Below are 19,614 nucleotides of genomic sequence, written 5' to 3'. Positions count from 1 at the left end.
CAGGTTCTGCACAACATGAATTGGCCAAACAGTTGGGTGAATTGTTACAACCAGTTTTGACAAAGTTTTCCATAAACACAGTGAAGGACTATACAGGACTTGCATTTCGATAGCAATGCTGTGTCCATGTGCTCATTTGACATTGTTAGCTTATTCATCAATTTTCCCCTTAAGGAAACCATAGCCAGGATTTCCCGGTCGGCGAGCGGGGGAGGGCGGGGAGGGTGGGGCCCGCTCGCCGATGCGTAAAATGACGCGGAATGACATCGGGCAGAACTCCCGACGTCATCCCGCCTCATTTAAGTTTTCAGGTCGGCGGGGGCTCAGTCGAATCAGCTGTGTGCCCGCCAACCTGTCAATGGCCAATTGAGGCCGTTGACAAAGTAATTAACGTCATTAGTGGACCTGCCCGTCCAACCTTAAGGTTGGCGGGCAGGCTGGGAGCCATGGTGAGCATAGGAAAAAACATGAAACCTCATCCACAGGCGGGATGAGGTTTCATGTAGGTTTTTAAAAATTTAATAAAAGTGACACTAAAAGTGATGGACATGTCCCAACTCATGTGACAGTGTCACATGAGGGGACATGTCAGGGGAATTATTTTTCTCTGTTTTTAACATTTTTTAATGTGGAGCCGATCTCCCTGAGGCAGCACTTAGCCTCAGGGAGATGAATGCGCTCTTTCATGCACATGTGCGAAAGAGTGCACTCTCGGCTTAGGGAATCTCCCCCCCTCCCCCACCGCCTTGGTAATGGTGGCAATTACCAAGGAGAAGGTGCTAGGAAAACTGAAAGGTCTGAAGGTGGATAAATCACCTGGACCAGATGGATTACACCACAGAGTTCTGAAGGAGATAGCTGAAGAGATAGTGGAGGCGTTAGTGGTGATCTTTCAGGAATCACTGGAGTCAGGGAGGGTCCCAGAGGACTGGAAAATTGCTAATGTAACCCCCCTGTTTAAGAAGGGAGTGAGGCAAAATACGGGAAATTACAGGCCGATTAGCCTGACCTCAGTCGTTGGTAAGATTTTAGAGTCCATTATTAAGGATGAGATTTCAGAATACTTGGAAGTGCATGGTAAAATAGGGCAAAGTTAGCATGATTTCATCAAGGGGAGGTCATGCCTGACAAATCTGTTAGAATTCTTTGAGGAGGTAACGAGCAGGTTACACAAAGGAGAGCCAATGGATGTTACCTACTTGGATTTCCAGAAGGCCTTTGACAAGGTTCCGCACAGGAGGCTGCTCAGTAAGATAAGAGCCCATGGTGTTAGAGGCAAGGTACTAGCATGGATAGAAGATTGGCTGTCTGGCAGGAGGCAGAGAGTGGGGATAAGGGGGTCCTTCTCAGGATGGCGGCCGGTGACTACTGGAGTTCCGCAGGGGTCAGTGTTGGGACCACAACTTTTCACTTTATACATTAATGATCTAGATGAAGGAACTGAGGGCATTCTGGCTAAGTTTGCAGGTGATACAAAGATAGGTGGAGGGACAAGTAGTACTGAGGAGGTGGGGAGGCTGCAGAAGGATTTAGACAGGTTAGGAGAATGGGCAAAGAAGTGGCAGATGGAATACAATGTGGGGAAGTGTGAGGTCATGCACTTTGGTAGGAAGAATAGAGACATAGATTATTTTCTAAATGGGTAGAGAATTCAGAAATCTGGAGTGCGAAGGGACTTGGGAGTCCTAGTCCAGGATTCTCTTAAGGTTAACTTGCAAGTTGAGTCAGTAAGTTAGGAAGGCAAATGCAATGTTGGCATTTATTTCGAGAGGACTAGATTATAAAAGCAGGGATATGCTGCTGAGGCTTTATAAGGCTCTGGTCAGACCACATTTAGAATATTGTGAGCAATTTTGGGCCCCATATCTCAGGAAGGATGTGTTGGCCCCTGGAGAGGGTCCAGAGGATGTTCACGAGAACGATCCCAGGAATGAAAGGCTTAAACATATGAGAAACATTTGAGGACTCTGGGTCTACACTCAATGGAGTTTAGAAAGATGAGGGGGGATCTGATTGAAACTTACTGAATACTGAAAAGCCTGGATAGAGTAGACGTGGGGAAGATGTTTCCATTAGTAGGAGAGACAAGGACCCGAGGGCACAGCCTCAGAGTAAAGGGAAGACCTTTTAGAACAGAGATGAGGAGAAACTTCTTTAGCCAGAGAGTGGTGAATCTATGGAATTCGTTGCCACAGAAAGCTGTGGAGGCCAGGTCATTGAGTGTATTTAAGACCGAGATAGATAGGTTCTTGATTGGTAAGGGGATCAAAGTTTACGGGGAGAAGGCAGGAGAATGGGGTTGAAAAACTTATCAGCCATGATTGATTGGCGGAGCAGACTCGATGAGCTGAATGGCCTAATTTCTGCTCTTATGTCTTCTGGTCTTATGGTCTTATGGCCTGCACAGGGAGCACATAGCGCTTCCTTGCAGACGTCACGCTGAGTGGGCCTTAATTGGCCCAATCGCGTAAAATGGCGGCGTACCCCCGATTTGGAGCACCAATTGGAGGCGCGCCTCCATGTGCCCGCTCCTGAACATCCCCCCCAAGAAAATTCTGCCCCATAGATATTTGCACTGCAGCACTATATAATGGAGATCTAGACCCGCCACCATTACATGAATCAGTATTCATTGAACTTATGAACTCGGCAATGAGTGCAGTTGAGTTCAGTTTTAATGACACCATGTATGCCCAAGAAGATGGTGTGGCCATGGGATCCCATCTAGGCCCAGCACTCACAAATATCTTTGTCGGGTTCCATGAGAAATGTGTCTTTGATGGAGATGACACTTAACCTCCTAAATCCCTCACATATTTCCAATATGTGGATGATACGTTTGCTGTATTTAAATCTACAGTTGCATGTAACAATTTCATTACATGTCTTAATGGGCTACATCCTGCACTCAAATTCATCTTTGAGATGGAGCAGTCAAATCAACAACCCTTCCTTGAGAAGGGTTGAGAGACCTGCCAGGGGGTTCTCTACCACAGTACACCACAAGCCTGCCTTCACTGGTCAATATACACGTTGGAATTCTTAAAGTTGCACACGCTATAAGATTGGTCTTATTAGCAAATTTGTAAATAGGGGCCTGAGCCAATTCTTCACCATGCAAGCTTGATGCTGAAATATGGCGCATCAAAGGCATCCTGCAGGATAATGGCTACCCTGATCAGATCATTTCATGCTGTATATGATGCAAACTCATGAATGGGCCGAAGGCCATCTACCTCAGGTTATCCTGGAAGAGCAAGGTATCTCAAAATTTCAACAACAGGTGAAGCTAGCTGTTTCACGCTGCTACTATGTGGTAGCAACACAAGTGGTATTCGTCATTAACAGGATGCTGCCATCAGGTCAAAAGACATTCTGTCTATCACACAAATTAGTAATGTGGCATATGAATTTTAGGGCCAGTGTGATTTTAGCTATGTAGGCCATACGTCCTAAAGACAGCATGTCGCAGCTGCTGTTCGCAATGGGCAGCATACAGGACGTAACCAACCAGCCTGTGCTAGCAAAACTCAAAACACAGATGCGATTCCGTGATTAGACAACATTTGCTAAATAACCCTCAGTATGCTAAAAATTACGCTGACAACCAATTTAAAATTGTTATCGGGCTCACATTGTGCCGCATTTGTGTGTACTGGAAGCTACGTATATTAATAGATGGGGCCCAGTTCTTTGCAGACAGAAAGAACACATACACACATTGTGCCTGTTTCAGCTAAATAAAATAGGTTACAGCCATTCGCTGATTCATTCCTCAGGGCAATGCCTTGACCAATCAGGGTCAAGCCGCCTGGTTTAAATTTCAAACAATGCTTGGCAGTTAACTGTTAGTCACCACCACTGGTGCATTCTCCATGGCTACGCCACTTGCCAACCAATCAGCATTCTCTTCAGATAAATTGTTGTTTTCCCCTTATACTGGTATTCTTGCGAAGTGTCCTGATGAGTGCAAGGCGAAAAGCTTAGACATGTCTCTTTTCTCAGTAATGTGATTTAGTAGTAGAATGCAAGGAATTTAGAGATCAAAGGTAGAATTAGTATAAGTGTGAGTGAACCACTGTGTGTTGTACACATACTGGAATCATGAATCATTGTACCCAAGTAGTCACACTAATTGTGTTATATGATATCTCCTTAAAGACTTGAACACTCAAACTGGATTGTGAAGTATGATGTCTCAATAAAGACCTGATTGTGCATTGTAATAACTGTGTGTCTCTGCACTCTGATACTTATAGTAATGAGACAAAATAGATCAAGAAAGCAGTCCAACAGCCACTACACACTCTGAGAAAAAGCATACTATTCTGTCAAATAGAATCCTCAAATGTGCAGGGACAAAGTATTTGCCTCCGCTATGCTCTTTCTGCTGGGTGCCACTCCCCATAACCAATGCCACTCACCAGAGTATGCATTCTCCAAGGCAAGGCAGGTGTCCAGCAATGTGCCCTTAGAGATACAATGTCTTCAAAGGCTTCTAAATTAGGTGTGCTCCCCTGATACCATATTCTCTGGCAAGGTTGGTGGTGGAGGTTACCAATGGACATGCTGGGCTTGCTAGTCTGTAGGTTTTCAGGCCTATCATTTTGATCTCTCTTTGTTTTAGCTCCATGAATGTATTTCTTGGAGGTGATAGCCTGGGCGTTTCCTTTGCAGAAGTGAGATGTGGTGAACAGCTTGCAGGTCAGAAATATTTATTTTGCACACAAAGTGGAAGAATAGTAAATACACCACTTGCCAATCCTTTCCTGTTGAAACCACTGGCCAAGAGACAAGGCAGCAATATATAACTTTGTTGGGTCAATTGATCAATAAATGCGAGGTCAGATTTTAAAAGAAAACTGTCCTCATGAAATGAGTTTGGCAAATTTTATTCTTTGGTTTACAGACATACGGCACAGTGGCATAACTCAGATGAGAACACATTTGGGGGTTAATCTTAAATTTTGCAAATTGTGTGAAGTGGACAAATCAAATCGGATTGAACACCATGGGGAAAGGTATATATGTTAGGTTGATCCAGTATTGGCCACTTTACACAATTGTCAAAATTTAAAATTACCTCCCATCAATACATTACCAATGCTTAATACAATCACAACAAAGGTTTATACCTGAAACAAGATACATTTTTATGAAGGCAATGCTTATTTAATGTTAAATATAAGTCTAATGCCAAGCTCATTATATTCAATGTTGTTACAATTGTCTGTTCAGTAGATTGTTTAGCTAGGTGCTAACACATTCAAGGCTTCATACACTGCTATCGCTGTGATGGTTTAATGCTAAGCAAAAGCTGTACACACTCCTTTATTACAGTCTAGCATCTGTCACACTCTCCCACCAGAGTCCAGCATGAATGCAATTGGTTGTGTCTGCACATTTGCCTGATGACTGGAGGGCATCTGTGGATCTTTTTGATGGTCTTAGACCTGCATCCTTTCTATATCTTGTTTCATTTTCCAGTAATAGCAGGCCGAGTGTTTCTGAAAATTGTAATTTCAGAAAAAAATATAGCAAGCAAAATAGACTCCAGCACAGTCAAAAAGTGGTTAGCTTATTCACACCATTTCTTTTAAAGCCAATGATCAATCATTCATACTCTTGATCACCCCACTTGGATCAAACATCTGAAAGGTTCTAACATCCAGTAGATGTGCTCCAGGTTGTAGATTTTAGGTGCACATGTTATCCTAACAAGAGAGCTTGGTAACCTCCATTATTATTTGTTTATATTCTCTTCGGAAGTTGTGGTTTAAAACACCGTAGACTATAGCATTCAGGCAGCTGTTGAAATATGCCATAAAATAGCTGGCAATGAAGAGCTGCTCTGGTATCATGCTAGCCAAATGTGGATTAACTGCCACTGCCAGGCCAATGAAGTTCAATGGTGCCCAACAAACTGCGAAGAGCACAAACACTACAAACATGGTCAGAAAGTTCCTGAAGTCATGGGGATTTATTTTGGATCGACTATCGGGCTTAACCCGCCTCCTAACTTGGATGACAAAGATCCAGATACGCAGGTAGCAGTATGAGACAATGCTGATCGGTAGAATGAAATGAATGACCACCACGATGACTGTGTAGGAAGAACTGACAGACTGAACAAACGTGCAGGAATATATGCGAGGATCATACTGAAGAGATTCCACGAAGAGATTGGGAACTATTGCTACACCAGTCAACACCCAGACCAGTACCACGAAGCACGATGTACTCCTGTTGCTGAAGATTTTATCATACTTTGGACCATGACAGATGTAACAATATCTGTTGATTGCAATGCTGGTGATATTAAAAATGGAACCAATCACACTCAGCCCCATGAGGAACCCACTGATTTGACAGTGGATGTAGCCAAGAACCCATCCATTGCGGATTATTGCTATTAGTGTGAGCGGATAAGGATAGATTGCTACGACAAGGTCAGCGATGGCGAGGCTCACCACAAAGGCGTTACCTATAAAAGAGCACAGCTGGTTAGTTCAACAGTAAATATCATTGCTTTCAATTATGATGGTTGCACTAGAATTTATTAAACATTCGGCAGGTGGAGGAAATAGATGCTAAAACAATTCATCAATCATTTAATCATTCTAAAGCCCGATTCCAATTAGTGTTCATTTGGCTGCAGCACTACTAATACAAATGGCTTTGGATCCTAGTATGGCTGTTTTCTTAAATAAAAATACCTGGAAAAACTCAGCAGGTCTGGCAGCATCTGCGGAGAGGAACATAGTTAACGTTTCGAGTCCGTATGACTCAACAGTTTTGGATTTCCAGCATCCGCAGTTTTTTGCTTTTATATTATGGCTGTTTTCTTCTTGTACATCTTTGATCTTGGGAAAACTATCAGAGAGCCATAAGAGAGGTTCCCCTAGGACCAGACTGTAGCATGACTATATTCTTTCCGGAAGGGATAGGAGAAAATTGGTAGTAAAATATGCACAGGAAAGTGGCAGCCACTGTGCAGAGACATAGTGGGCGGCCTTTCCAGATGTTCACAGTTGGAAGTAGTAACAGCAGCTTTATGGCTGGAATTGCTGTAGCCTGCCAATTCCTGCTTCTCTTTTCTCAGTTTATTTTTTGTCTTTTAATAGCAATTCAACTTTAATGTCTTGATCATGAGGAACTCAAAAACATGACTCTGAGCTGCATAATGGCTCCTTACAAATTGAGTTATCAGCACTTGCAATGACGGAATAATTGATATGTTTATGACACACGATCCAATGATCATTTTTGGTGTTTCGTAAAGCACTTGTGTGTCCCAGATGCTTACATTTGGTCCTCTAACTTATTGTCTCTGAATAAAGTAAATTATCTTGTTATTACCTGGAGTTTCTATTGGTGGTTAGCGAATCATGAACAATAATTCTGTCAGCTTTACCATGGAAACCATAGATTATGCTCTCAGCTATCAGTTCTCAAACATTTGAACTTAGCCACATTTTAGTGCATTTAGAAAGGATTATTCTTCATCTCTATTTGTCTTGTTTACAAACCAGACCAAACGGTGCCTCTTTATCAGTGCTAGCATACACAGAGCTACGTTGGGCACACCAAGCTCAAGGGCAGAATCGTCCCAGGTTTGCACTAAGTGCGGTAGCGGGTGGGAAAAGCGTTTTTCCCACCAGCCGCAATGGTAGCTGTTAATGCCATATCACCCCAAACCCACCACATTAATTATGAATTCCTGGGATACATGCCATTTCACCTGCCACACTATCACCTCGCCACTTCATCACGCCAGGTACTGCATTTAAAGTACAGCTGGGCTCAGTGCTTCCAGCCCAGGGCTGCAGCAAAGAGGACATGGCCCTGATAGGCAAGAAGACTGCAGCTCTCGAGGGCCTTATGGATGCCGTGGAGGCCCATTGTGATGTCTTCTAACCCCGCATTGGCCGCAGGAGGGGCAGTAACATTACAAATCTGGCTTGGTAGGCGGTGGCAGTGGTGATCAGTGCCAATTTTGCACAGAAGAGGTTGGCCATCCAATGCAGATAGAAGATGAATGATCTCATCCACCCAATCAGGGTAAGGCAACCATCTCATCATTCTAAACTCACACAATCAAGCCCATCTCACATTTACTGGCATCTCACTCCCTGCCAGCTCAAGAGACATCACCACCCATTCTCACACACATACGCTCACATGTCCATCTGGCCTCATCTCCTCTGGAGACTGCCTCCTCAACCCTCACCATCTTGAGACCACTTGCACAGATCAACATGTGCCCCACACACACGCTGGGATACCCTCCTTCCCCAGAACAGCCCTCGCCTGCAGCCTCTTCCCTTGCCTAAGGCAACTTCTCCCCCTTCCATTGAAAAGGCAACCACATATGGCTAGTCTGACAGTCAGAGACCTGCCTGTGAGCCCTCCTAAAAGTGATGTGGTACTGTCTGTGAAGCCTGGTGCTGATAACTGTGAGCGCCGACCGAAGCAAGGTAGGCAAACAAACCTTGACGTCTCGAGTGAATTGCAACCTGCCAAGTTCATGCCTTATATATGCTGTTGTGAAACACGTCGGTGCATTTTCCCGCCAAAACTGGGCGGATGATTCACTGGGGGTGGGGGGTGATTCTGGTGGGCTGGCCTTATAATGATATGCTGATGAGTTACAGAGGCTCCTGAAGTCTGATGGCAGGGAACGCGGCCTGCCATTGACGGGCTGAGTGGACGATCGCAAACTGGTTTCACAATGTCGTGAATCTGATTTTTGGCCTTCTCGCCGTATCCTCTGCTCACACCACCGAACACGCCAAACGCCAGTGGACACGGAAAACCCCGGCCCAAATCTGAAATACTGGTCTTAAAACCCAGTCAATACATTGCTCTGTAAAGTCTATTCAGAGAGCAAAACCTCTGAATTTAATGAACTGTGCTTAGCCTGTGGAGACCGGACTGGGTGGGATTTTCTGGTTTTGCCAGTGGTGGGCAGAACCGGAAAATTCGGAGTGCGGTTAAAAGCCAGTTTCCCTCAGGCGTGGAAATGGGTTGTAATTTTCTGCTCCTGATTTTCGTCGTGGGTCAGGTTGCCCACCGTGCCATGTCGAGAACAGTACTTGCATCTCATAAATGCTCATTAAAAATCCAGCTTGCGAGAATCACACTCCCACCCCAAGTCACGCCAGCAGCTACTTAGACGGATGTGAATCACAATGCACATTACTGACATGCACCTGTCGAACTGCACTTCACTCACGGCTTCAAGGTTTGTAGACATAGTGTTCACCTACCTTTCACTGGCTGGAAGGCACATGCTTGACTAGACGGGTTGTGGGTGGGGGGAGTTGCCCGGAGCTCAGGAGGGAAGGGGTGACAGAGACACGTGGCTGGGGGCGGGGGGGTGAAAGGAAAAGGGGGCATAAGTCTGAGGCAGTCCTGGGGCAGAGCGCAGCATGTAGTCAGGGCCAGAAAGCAAAGGCAGCCCTGAGGCAGTGCACCCATGCTACAACGCTATGCCTGGCTCGCATGAACTGGTCCCAGTCCAGGGAGGTGGAGGGCCTGTCCATGCTGTGTCAGCTGTGCACAGCATGGCGTGCAGGGCGCTGTCAGTCCCTCATATATTTGGCTCCTGGGGGTTGGCGGTTTGGTTCTAGGCTGCAGATAGCACCGTCACAGTCAGGGGAGGCATCTGCAGCCTGTAATTGGAGAACTGGTAATTAAGAGGGGGGCACTCGATGATCTCATTGTGGGAGGGTCTCGGTAGTTCACTGTGCACAGGGCCTCAAGATGGGGAGGGTTGCAGTCGATGGGGGGCATGGGGACATTTGCAGAAAACAGTTCAGTGGGGAGGACAGGGGTAAATACAAAAATTATGATGGGCTCCAAGGTTAGAGGGGGAGGCATGAGAGTGATCGGAGGGAGGGAAACTCTTCCAGGACGATAGGAGGAACTTGGATGTTGACAGAGGAGAGGGGCCGGTGTGAGGTTGGAAGCTGGCCTTATAATAGAAGTGGAGCAGCATCATTTTGACAGCCAATGGAATGATGCAGTGAAAAATAGCCTAGGAAAAAAGTCACCATGGAAGAGGTCTGAGGGTTTGTGAAAGAAGCCAACCACTGCACTTTTGGGCCGATGAAGGGATAGCTTAATAATTTTCACCTCAGGACGTGGAGAGCAAGGCTTAGCTGAGACATGTGAGGAAACTCAAAGGCCAATTGAAGGATGCGCATTCTTGCTAGAATCAGCTAAGGCTTTGGGCCAAATGTTGATTGGGTTTGAATGACCATTTGTCCCTATCATAGGAATGCGCAAAAGTCACAAGAATCCAATTGTAAAGGGGCAATGGCTAAAGTACATGTGCAAAATGCTCCAAAGGCCTTTACACATTTCAGCTGAGAGGTTCAGGCTTTACACGCCTCAACAATTACAGTCATTATATTAGTGCAAGGCTGGGCTCTAGTCTACTCCAAAGGAGGCACCTGACAGTGCCTTGGCTGAGGTTGACAGTGCCTGGCTCATCCAGATCCAACCACCTTTGTGAAAGCGCTTTTACGTCTGGGGCATTAGGCTTGGGGGGATGGGTGCAGCAGAGGTGGGGGTATCAGCTTCCAATGATTCTTGAGTCTGTGCTGCAGCTGCAAGGGAGGATCTAGGGAAGGAATGCCTGGAATGAGGGCATCCCAAGGCTTCACAATGACTCCCTAGCTTGATGATGGAAGGTGATCATTACAGGGCTATGTTCCATCATGACTCTGTTCAGTTTTTCCAAAGACATGAAGAGTACAGAATGGAGGTAGCAGGTAACGTTGCCTTTTTCATGTAATTGAGGGGGCAAAGAAGGGCCTGTCACCATCAGGCAGGGCAAAGGGAAGAACCTTGCCCTGAAGAACATGGGCCAGCTGTTCCCCCATCAAGACCCAGAAACTGAATTGGAGAGATCAATTCCACAGAGGCATTTGACATACTTGCAGATGAGTGAGACAGTGCCATAGATGCCTTTGCTTGTCAAAGGAAGTGGTGGCTCATATCCGCCAAATTCTTTGGAAGGATCTGACTCTGCAGGGACTAGGAGGCCATCTATTGGCAGTGGCTCTAAAGGCGGCTGTCACACTCAAACCTTTTGTGAATGGCTCGTTCCAGGGCTCCCCTGGGGACCTCTGCAGAATATCACAATTTTCCACTAATAAATGCAACCAAGAGGTCACCAATGCCCTCTTCAGTAAGACACACAATTACATCCAGCTCTCCCTGGATGAAGCCAGCCAGGCTGCCAGAAGAGTGGGATTTGCAGTGATCTCCAGCTCACCACAGGTGCAGAGTCCATCAACTGCACACACGTGGCATCAAGAGCTCCCTGGCAGCCGCAACAATTACTCTTCAATAGATAAGGCTTCCACTCTCTCAACATGCAGCTGAACTTTGACCACTGAAAGCAGATTTTGCAGGTTTGTGCGAGGTAACCTGGGAGTTTGCATGACTCATATTGAGTCACTCATAGGTGCCACAGATCTTCAAGGGGCCTCAGCACATTCAGGGTTGGCTCATCAGTGACAAAGGCTACCCGCAAAAGACATGACTAATGACGTCCATTCGGTGGCCACAGAATGATTCAGAGGAGAGGTTCAATGCGGCTCACTCTGTGACACATTTCTTGATTGAGTATTTCAGATGTCTGGACCGGTCTCCACTACTGTCTCCAGAGGGTGTCCCACATCATCGTGGTTTGCTACACAACCTGATGTTCCAAAGGGGGCGGGGGGTTGGGGGGTTGGTGAATTGACAGATGGAGAGATGGAGGAGCTGATGAGGGGGACATCGAGAGCGATGAGTTCAACGAGGGCGAGGATGTTAAGGCCCCAGAGGATGAGGCCACAGCACAGGCCAGATGCGGCAGACATGCCTGTGAGATCCTGATAGGCATAAGGTTCCAGGACAATGAAGACAACCAGCTCATATGAGCATCTTTCACCTGTGCCCTCAATGCAGGCTCAACATTAACACTTTCATTGCTTTTCTTGCATCTCAAGCTCATGTCCAGCATTGGCTTGACATCTGGGTATGAGATGGCCCAGTAAATATTGGCATTGCATTTTGGTATTAATTAGTGTAGTAATTATAGTTTTGGGAAATGTAGGATTGTAGCTTTAAGAATAATCCTGTGTTGTAAGATCACATGATCTGTGTAAACCAATGTGTTGTCAGAATGGAGAACTTCTAGGAGAGAGTTCTTCTTCAGTTATGAAGTTTGATGCACAAATGTAGCTGATGCTGCTGTCTTGTAAATAAAATTAAGTGTTTCCACTATGAAAAGTTGTCTGAAGATCAACTCTATAACAAAGTGGCGACAAGGATAAGTCAGATTCGGTGCTGTACCTCGCCCAGTGATTGTGAGTATCTAAGCTCATTAAAAATAAAAGAAAATGTACTCATCCAAAATGCCACAGTTTGGCAGAATCAATCCCTTTGAGATGGCCACAGATAATTGGTCTCAATATATAGAATATCTTATGTTCTTCTTTCAAGCAAACAAAATCATGGGCGTGGAAAAGAGGAGAGAGATTCTCTTGAATATTTGTGGGAGCAAGACCTTAATTCAAAGCTTGATGGCCCTCAGTGCCCCAGATTCAAAGGCCTTCAGTGAATTAGTGGACCTCATTAAGGGACATTTTCAACCCAAGCCTTCAGTCACAATGCACAGGTTCAGGTTCAATTCATGGAACAGAGCCCCAGCGGAGACAATTGCTACCTACGTGGCGAAATTATAACAACTAACGGAATATTGTGATTTCGGTGAAACCCTGAATGACATGCTCAGAGATTATTTAGAATGTGGCATGCAGGGAGACATTATTCAGTGAAGATTGCGGGCTGAAGTGAATCTTGAATTTAAGAAAGCATTAGAAATAGCGCTGGCGATGGAAAGTGCTGGAAGGGATTCACAAGCAATTCAACGGGCGTAAAATAGCGCCATTCTGCTAGTCGGGCAGGAACAGTCAGCCAAAAGCGTTGCAAAAAGCTGGGACTCAGCCGCAAAGCGGGAAACATGACATCGAAAAATGAGAGGAAACAGCTTAGCAACTAAATCAAAAAATAACTTTCATCGACATGGAAATAATCAGTCTTCTAGCAATTGGCAACTTAAAAAAGTAGAATTTTATTTTTGTCACAGAAGTGGACACATAATGAGACATTGCAAAGCAAGATTTAAATAGGCCTCCAAACAACAAATGAAGTCCAATGAAGTCTATAGTGTAGAAGAGCCAGAAACAACCAATTCTGACATTTATGCATTAATCCACATGAAAGTTGGGAAGACAGAGCCGATATTTGTTACAGTGCAAGTGAATGGTAAACCAGTACGAATGGAAGTAGACATGGGTGCTTCTATCACTATAATAGGAGATCACACTTTCAGATATTTAAATAAAGGTGACCAACAATTAAATTTGGAACAAACATCTGCCAAGTTGAAAACATACACAGGTGAAGAAATCCAAGTAAAAGGGATCACCAGAGCAACTGTTCATTATAGATGCCAATTGGCACAGCTACCAGTGATGGTATTAGAAGGCAGAAGACCAAGCCTTCTAGGTCAAAATTGGTTGAGGGAAATTAAGCTTGATTGGCCAGTGAGATTTCAAAAGGAAGCTGGAAGAGTTCCTGTCTTGAGAAAGGAACAAGGCAAAGTACTTCAGCAAGAGCCTGGAGAGTCCAAGGACCGCAACAGGATGAAAAAGGAACGTGGAAGCATTCAGCATCCTGAAGAAATGAAGACTGTCTTAAACAACACCGTGGAAAAACAACTGAAGAAACCCAAAGAGACCCTGCTGAAAGTTCAAGGTCAAGTGAGCAAACTTCGAAAAGAAAAGGAAAACCTGTTGAAAGACCTTCACACACTACAAGGATCCCTCCGGCCAAAGTTTGTGCCTCTGAAAAATTACGAAGAGAAGAAGGAAGAATTTAACACCTCTCTGAACAAACTGAAGAACCAGTTGGCAGAGAAGACGCAGCAATGTTTAAGTTTCAAGGAGGAAGCCAACAGATACAAGAAGGAGACAGAAGAGCTGAAGAATCAGCTAATGAAGTTAAAGAGGCTTTAAAAGCAAAAGTCGTAGAACTTCCAAAAATGTAAGTAGATAATGAAGTCATGGGTAGCTCACCTACTGAAATAAGACAAGTTGAAATTGCACCCGAGAGAAGTTTGGCTTTAGGGTGAAAGGGGAAAGGTTTAGGGGGAACATTAGGGGGAACTTCTTCACTCAGAGAGTGGTGAGAGTGTGGAACGAGCTACCATCTGACGTGGTGAATGCGGGCTCACTCTTAAGTTTTAAGAATAAATTAGATAGATACATGGATGGGAGAGGTCTGGAGGGTTATGGACTAGGTGCAGGTCAATGGGACTAGCGGAATAATATTTTGGCACAGACTAGAAGGGCCGAATAGCCTGTTTTCTGTGCTGTAGTGTTCTATGGTTCTATGGACAGTGAAGCAAAAAAGGCCAAGACTAAAGTCTATGTTAAAGAGAGGGATGCAGAATTACTGATGAGGCGCCGTCATCGGACAAAACTAAGCCTAATACTTTCCAATTTGGAGGTGAAGGTGGAGAAAAGTCAAGGTAACCAGAAAGCAACTCATGATTTGCATAGTCGTGAGTGACAGTTTACTGTTGGATAAGCGATACATGTAAAGAATTTCAGTGGAGGACCGAAGTGGTTACTTAGTAAAGTGAGTTCTGTGACCGGACCATTGACATGCCATGTGGCAGTGGAGGGCTGGATCACCCGTAAGCATGTGGATCATTTAAGAAAAAGAGAGATACCCCAACAAAATAATGTTCCACCTGTAACCATTACTGAACCAGTGGTTCCTGTTGAAGTTGCTCAGCCAAGGACAAGCATGCCCAATGTCTCTGTCAGAGTCGAAGACACTGAACTGCAATTGCATAATGAGGTGCCTGCTGCTAATGCAGTTCCAGAGAATGTACTTCCTGCAAAAGAATCGGAAGTCATGGAACTACGATGTTCCACACGGATCAAGAAACCACCTGAAAGACTGAACTTGTAATTTCATGACCTGTGTAAATATTGTAATGTCATGAGATAAATATATTTGTAAATACAAAATGTACAGAAACGTTAAAGGCGGGGGAATGTACTAATTATAGTTTTGGTAAACGTAGGACTGTAGCTTTAGAAATAAGCCTGTGTTGTAAGATCACATGATCTGTGTAAACCAATGAGTTAACAGCACGGGGAACCTCTACAGGGGAGTTCTTCTTTCGTCATGGAGTTTGATGCACACGTGTAGTTGCTGCTGTTGTCTTGTAAATAGAGTTAAATGTTTCTACTAATAAAAGTTGTCTGAAGATCAACTCTATCACACTTAGTAACTTCTTTGATAAAAAATGGCACACATCAGATGTTGTGGTGCTTTGCATTTGAGGCCTCCACATTTTCATTCCGGCAGTTTCAGGTATACACAAGGAAACCTAGGACATTGGTGGCATTGTGACAATCAGATAGCCATGTCAGTTGCCCATTGGAGACCAAGCTCAGGGATTATGTCAATCCAAGATAACCAGGCCTTCAGGTCCAAAGCAGCATCCTCCCATTTAATAGTCTGTCATCAGGAGCCTAGACACACACCTCTAATCTGACATAGTCATGGCCGTCCAGCAGACATTTCAGGAGTCATCAAGTGCTAGCTAGGTCTATAGCTCTGCATCATGCAGGTGGAGAGTGGGAACTGCTATAGGAGTGATGTCTAGCTGTACATGTGGTCATGACATTCCCCCAAATGAGCAGCTAAGATCCTTGAGTAGTACTTGAAACTTAACCCACACCAAAGCCTGGCAAACATTACTTGGAGGCCATTGAAAGATGCACTGAGTTAGATTGACTCCAATCCAGATTGCCATTAAAGCCTATCAGATCCACATAGAACAGTGTTCAGTGCAGCAGCATCAGGAGAATAAACCAAACTGCAAAATCTATACTCATGAGGCCACATGATCTGATCCTCTGATACAAGTCTAAGATATGCATTGCCCCAACCACCATGTCGAAAGAGCAACAGGTTTTTCTCTTGTCACTGTTTTGGACAGGAAGGCAACGCACTGTACTGAGATTGTGCAAAACACCATAGACCTGAGGCACACGGTGGGAGATAAGTGAAGGGGAGGTTTGGGGGTGGTGGAGGGACATCTGTTACACTTGCATGATCTCGGAGCTTTGCATCAGACAGAACAACGATTCATTAAATGAGACTTTCAGATGAGCGAAATATGTTTACAATTTCTTTTCAGTGTACACAGGGAATGAACCTGGGCCACCATTGTGCTCTCAAAATTTCTCTGGCCAGGATTTTCCAGTCTTTGGGCGAGCTCAGCAGGTGGGCCCAGGAGTGGTCGGGAAACCGACTGCCGCCCGCGATCGGGCCCTGACCGCGATTTCACGCTGGCTGGCCAATTAACAGCCAACCAGCGTGAATCATGTACTGTGGCGTTCAGCGCTGCTGGGGTGAGGGGGTGGTGTGGAGGAGCGCGGGCGCAGAAGTTTGCGCATACGTGCAGGTGCGCGCAGTAATAAATCCGAAAGATTTTCCAAATAAATAATAAAGATAGTAAAATTGTTAAAAAGCATGCCCCCTCATGTGATTCTGTCACATGAGCAGGGATATGTTAGAGATGAGTGCAAAAAGGTTTTTTTTTAATCACTGGTCGAAACCTCAACCCGCCTGTGGATGAGGTTTCGCCAAAAAAGCAAAGGCCGCTTGGCCTTTTCACCAGCCCACCAACCTAATGGTTGGACGGGCGGCGAAAAATTTGAATCAATTACTTCATGAAGGGCCTTAATAGGCTGCTTAATTGTCGGAGGGCGATCTGCCAATTCCCGTGCACACCCGCTGACTGAAATATCACTCGCCCGACATCATCGCGTGTCATTTTACACTCGTCCAGGTCGGGCGCGTGCCCACCTAATGAGTGCAATATTCTGCCCTCTATTTTTCTTACTCTACTGTTACATCGAGGTGCACCCTCTATATCCACAGCAGAGGTAGAGGCAGCCTGCTGACCACTACGCCCTGTTGTCTATGATGTCCTTGGCAGGCATCTTCTGGAGGACCGAGGCCTAGAGGGTCCTAGCCTGCTTTGGGTCTCCTGCTGTGTGGCAGGTGCACCCTCCTTGGCCAGAGCAGGTGGAGCTGCTGGGGCCACAGCCAGAGGGGACTTGGAGCATCTGGACAGCCCAGGAGAATCCTGGTTGGATTGCCCTGGGGTGTCTGACTGGTGCTCCTCCGCCCTGTGGGTGCCCAAGGGCCCCTCCATGACTCCTTGAGGAGAAAGGGCTCCTGGAGGGAGATTGAGGTCCCCGTCCCTCTCTCGCATAGCCACTGATGGATCCCACTCATGGCTATAGTGCTGGTGTGCAGGTCTGAGTGTTTATCCAGCAGAAACTGAGCATTCTGCTAGGCCAGGGTCTGCATGGCAGTCACCAGCCTCCCAACGGTGACCTCGATGAGCTGGTCTGTCAGCGCCACGACATCAGACAGCATGTGGATGGACTCCTCCATCCTCCGTCCTAATCCGCTGATGGTCTTTGACCACCCTGCCTGCTGTCTTTGGAGCTCCAACATCTCTCTAAGGCATGTTTCCAGAGGCTTATCATCGGACTCGGACTCAGCAGCAGCCTGGTCTCCAGCAATCCCCTGAGTGTCGGTGACCTTGGCTGTCACTGCCTCCGCCTGCTGTGGACCAGATGATAACCCTGAGCGTGCTCTAAAACTAGGTCCCACCGGGGCGTGGGTCTACATTCAATGGGTCCTCAGGATCCTCATCTGAGGTGGTCTTGGGGCTGGGGCTGATGGGCAGGCTGACGGTGTGTCTCCTCCATTTCTTGCTGGTGGCTGTAATAGAGACAAGAGATAATTAGTGGCTGGGTAGTCACCTACATTAAAGAGCACTCATAATTTCGGTGGGTGGGCGAAGGCTAGTGGGGGTGCGGAGGGGGGGGTGACATGTTGGGAGATGCTGATCTCACCTTCAGCACAGGAATAGTCCCTGTCCTCACCAGCCAGCTCTGCGACCTGCTCTTCAAAGCAGGTGAGTGGCCTGAGATCCATCATCCCCACTTCACTCTGGGATTTTTCCCTGTTGCTGCAGGCGATCTTGTCCTGCATGATGTCAGACGGACAGACTGTGAGCAGGACGGATGCCAAAGCAGGTGATAAGCATGCCTGGTTGCTGTGTGTGCTGAGGGGAGCTATGCAAGGGCTGAAGGTGTGAACTGTGCAGGATGTGACAAGATGAAAATGTTAGGTGTGTGAGAGATTCAGTGATGACGTCCTTGGTGCTGGTAGTGTGCGAGATCCCTGTGAGCTGTAACCCTGTGAATGCCTGATGGCCTTGTAAGAGTGTGAGTTGAGAGTGAGAAGAAGGTTGACTTAGCCTGCGGTGCGGATAAGGTCGTTCATCCTTTTTCAGCACTGGATAGTGGTCCTCTTCTGAGGAGCACAGGCACTGACCGCTCTGGCGACCTCCTCCAAAGCCTGTGTGGTGAGGTTGGTGGACCTCCAGCTCCCATCATGGGGGTAAAGCATCACCCGCCGGTCCTCGGCTGCCTGGAGGACTGCTGCTCCTCTTCAAGGCACAACGCTTGCCTCTTCTCGGGGCCGTTGTGGTGCTTGACACAACAAGCCCTGGGCTGCAGAGAGTGAATGTGTGTGCGGGGTGCAATTTAAATATGGCGCCCGGAAATACGACCCGACGAGGTAATGGCGGGGCTGATAAATCCCACTCTGCCCCACCACAAGGTATGTCGTGCTGCTTGTTCATGCATACATAATGAGGTGAAAAGCAGACAATCTGGCACGGCAACTTTCCCGCCCACCACCGCACTTCGGCTACGGAGTGGAAAATTCTTCCACCACACTAATAGAGTGAGTACAGATGTCTAGCTAGATGGGCAAGTAAGTGGCTTAGAAATATATCTGGGACTCGCTGCAGCCTAATTTGGCTGACCAAATACTACAGATCAGGAGATTCCAGATTTGATTCTCTCTCTGGGCAGAATTAACTGATCTCCTCAGGGTGTGGGTGGATAGTTCTGGCCTGAAATCAGTAACAGCATTTTAATCAAATATATCAGAGTTACACCAATGGTATTTTTGCCTCCTAGAAGCTCAAACACTAGAGGTCACATCCAACCCCTTGAGGTTGGACAATCTGATGAAAAGCTGCCAGTGGTCTCATCGCAGCTCCAAACAGACAACCTCCAGCTATTCAGGGCCAGAATGCTCTGACACCAGTGCTCATGAGAGCTCCTCTGCTGACCTGAGGTGTGCAGCTATGTACAAGGTCACTCCAATGCTGCAGGTAAAGCCAGTCCATGCTGATGAGTTGATCCCAGAACTTCACTGAGGATCAGCTTCAATCTGACTGGGGGCAGTTAAATGACACAGCACAGTAATGGTGCAGGGGGGAGGAGTAAAATTACCTTATCATCTTCCACATGTCTTGCATTCTATGGCTTAGGCTTTCTGATCATAATGCTGATGATAACCCAGTTAAAATGAATGGTTTCCCATTGGTCTTATGGCCGGAAGGTCTGGGTCTTTGTGTGTAGGAGGGAGCACACA

At 46.2% G+C, this 19,614-nt stretch overlaps 1 protein-coding gene across 1 annotated transcript in view; it reads right to left on the bottom strand.

The window, feature by feature from the left end:
• Nucleotides 1-4,883: 4,883 nt before the first annotated feature.
• mtnr1al (melatonin receptor type 1A like) overlaps nt 4,884-19,614 on the bottom strand; it is a 51,973-nt gene continuing 37,242 nt past the window's right edge. Inside the window, exon 2 of the mRNA XM_078549758.1 lies at nt 4,884-6,484. Within this exon, the coding sequence (XP_078405884.1) occupies nt 5,715-6,484 (770 nt within the window). The 3' untranslated portion in view covers nt 4,884-5,714. The remainder of the gene's footprint in view (nt 6,485-19,614) is intronic.

This window comes from Cetorhinus maximus, chromosome 10 (genome assembly GCF_964194155.1).
Source record: "Cetorhinus maximus chromosome 10, sCetMax3.hap1.1, whole genome shotgun sequence".
Lineage (NCBI taxonomy): Eukaryota > Metazoa > Chordata > Chondrichthyes > Lamniformes > Cetorhinidae > Cetorhinus > Cetorhinus maximus.
The sequence above is the reverse complement of the archived record's forward strand: the minus strand, read 5'-3'. Positions and strand labels throughout refer to the sequence as shown.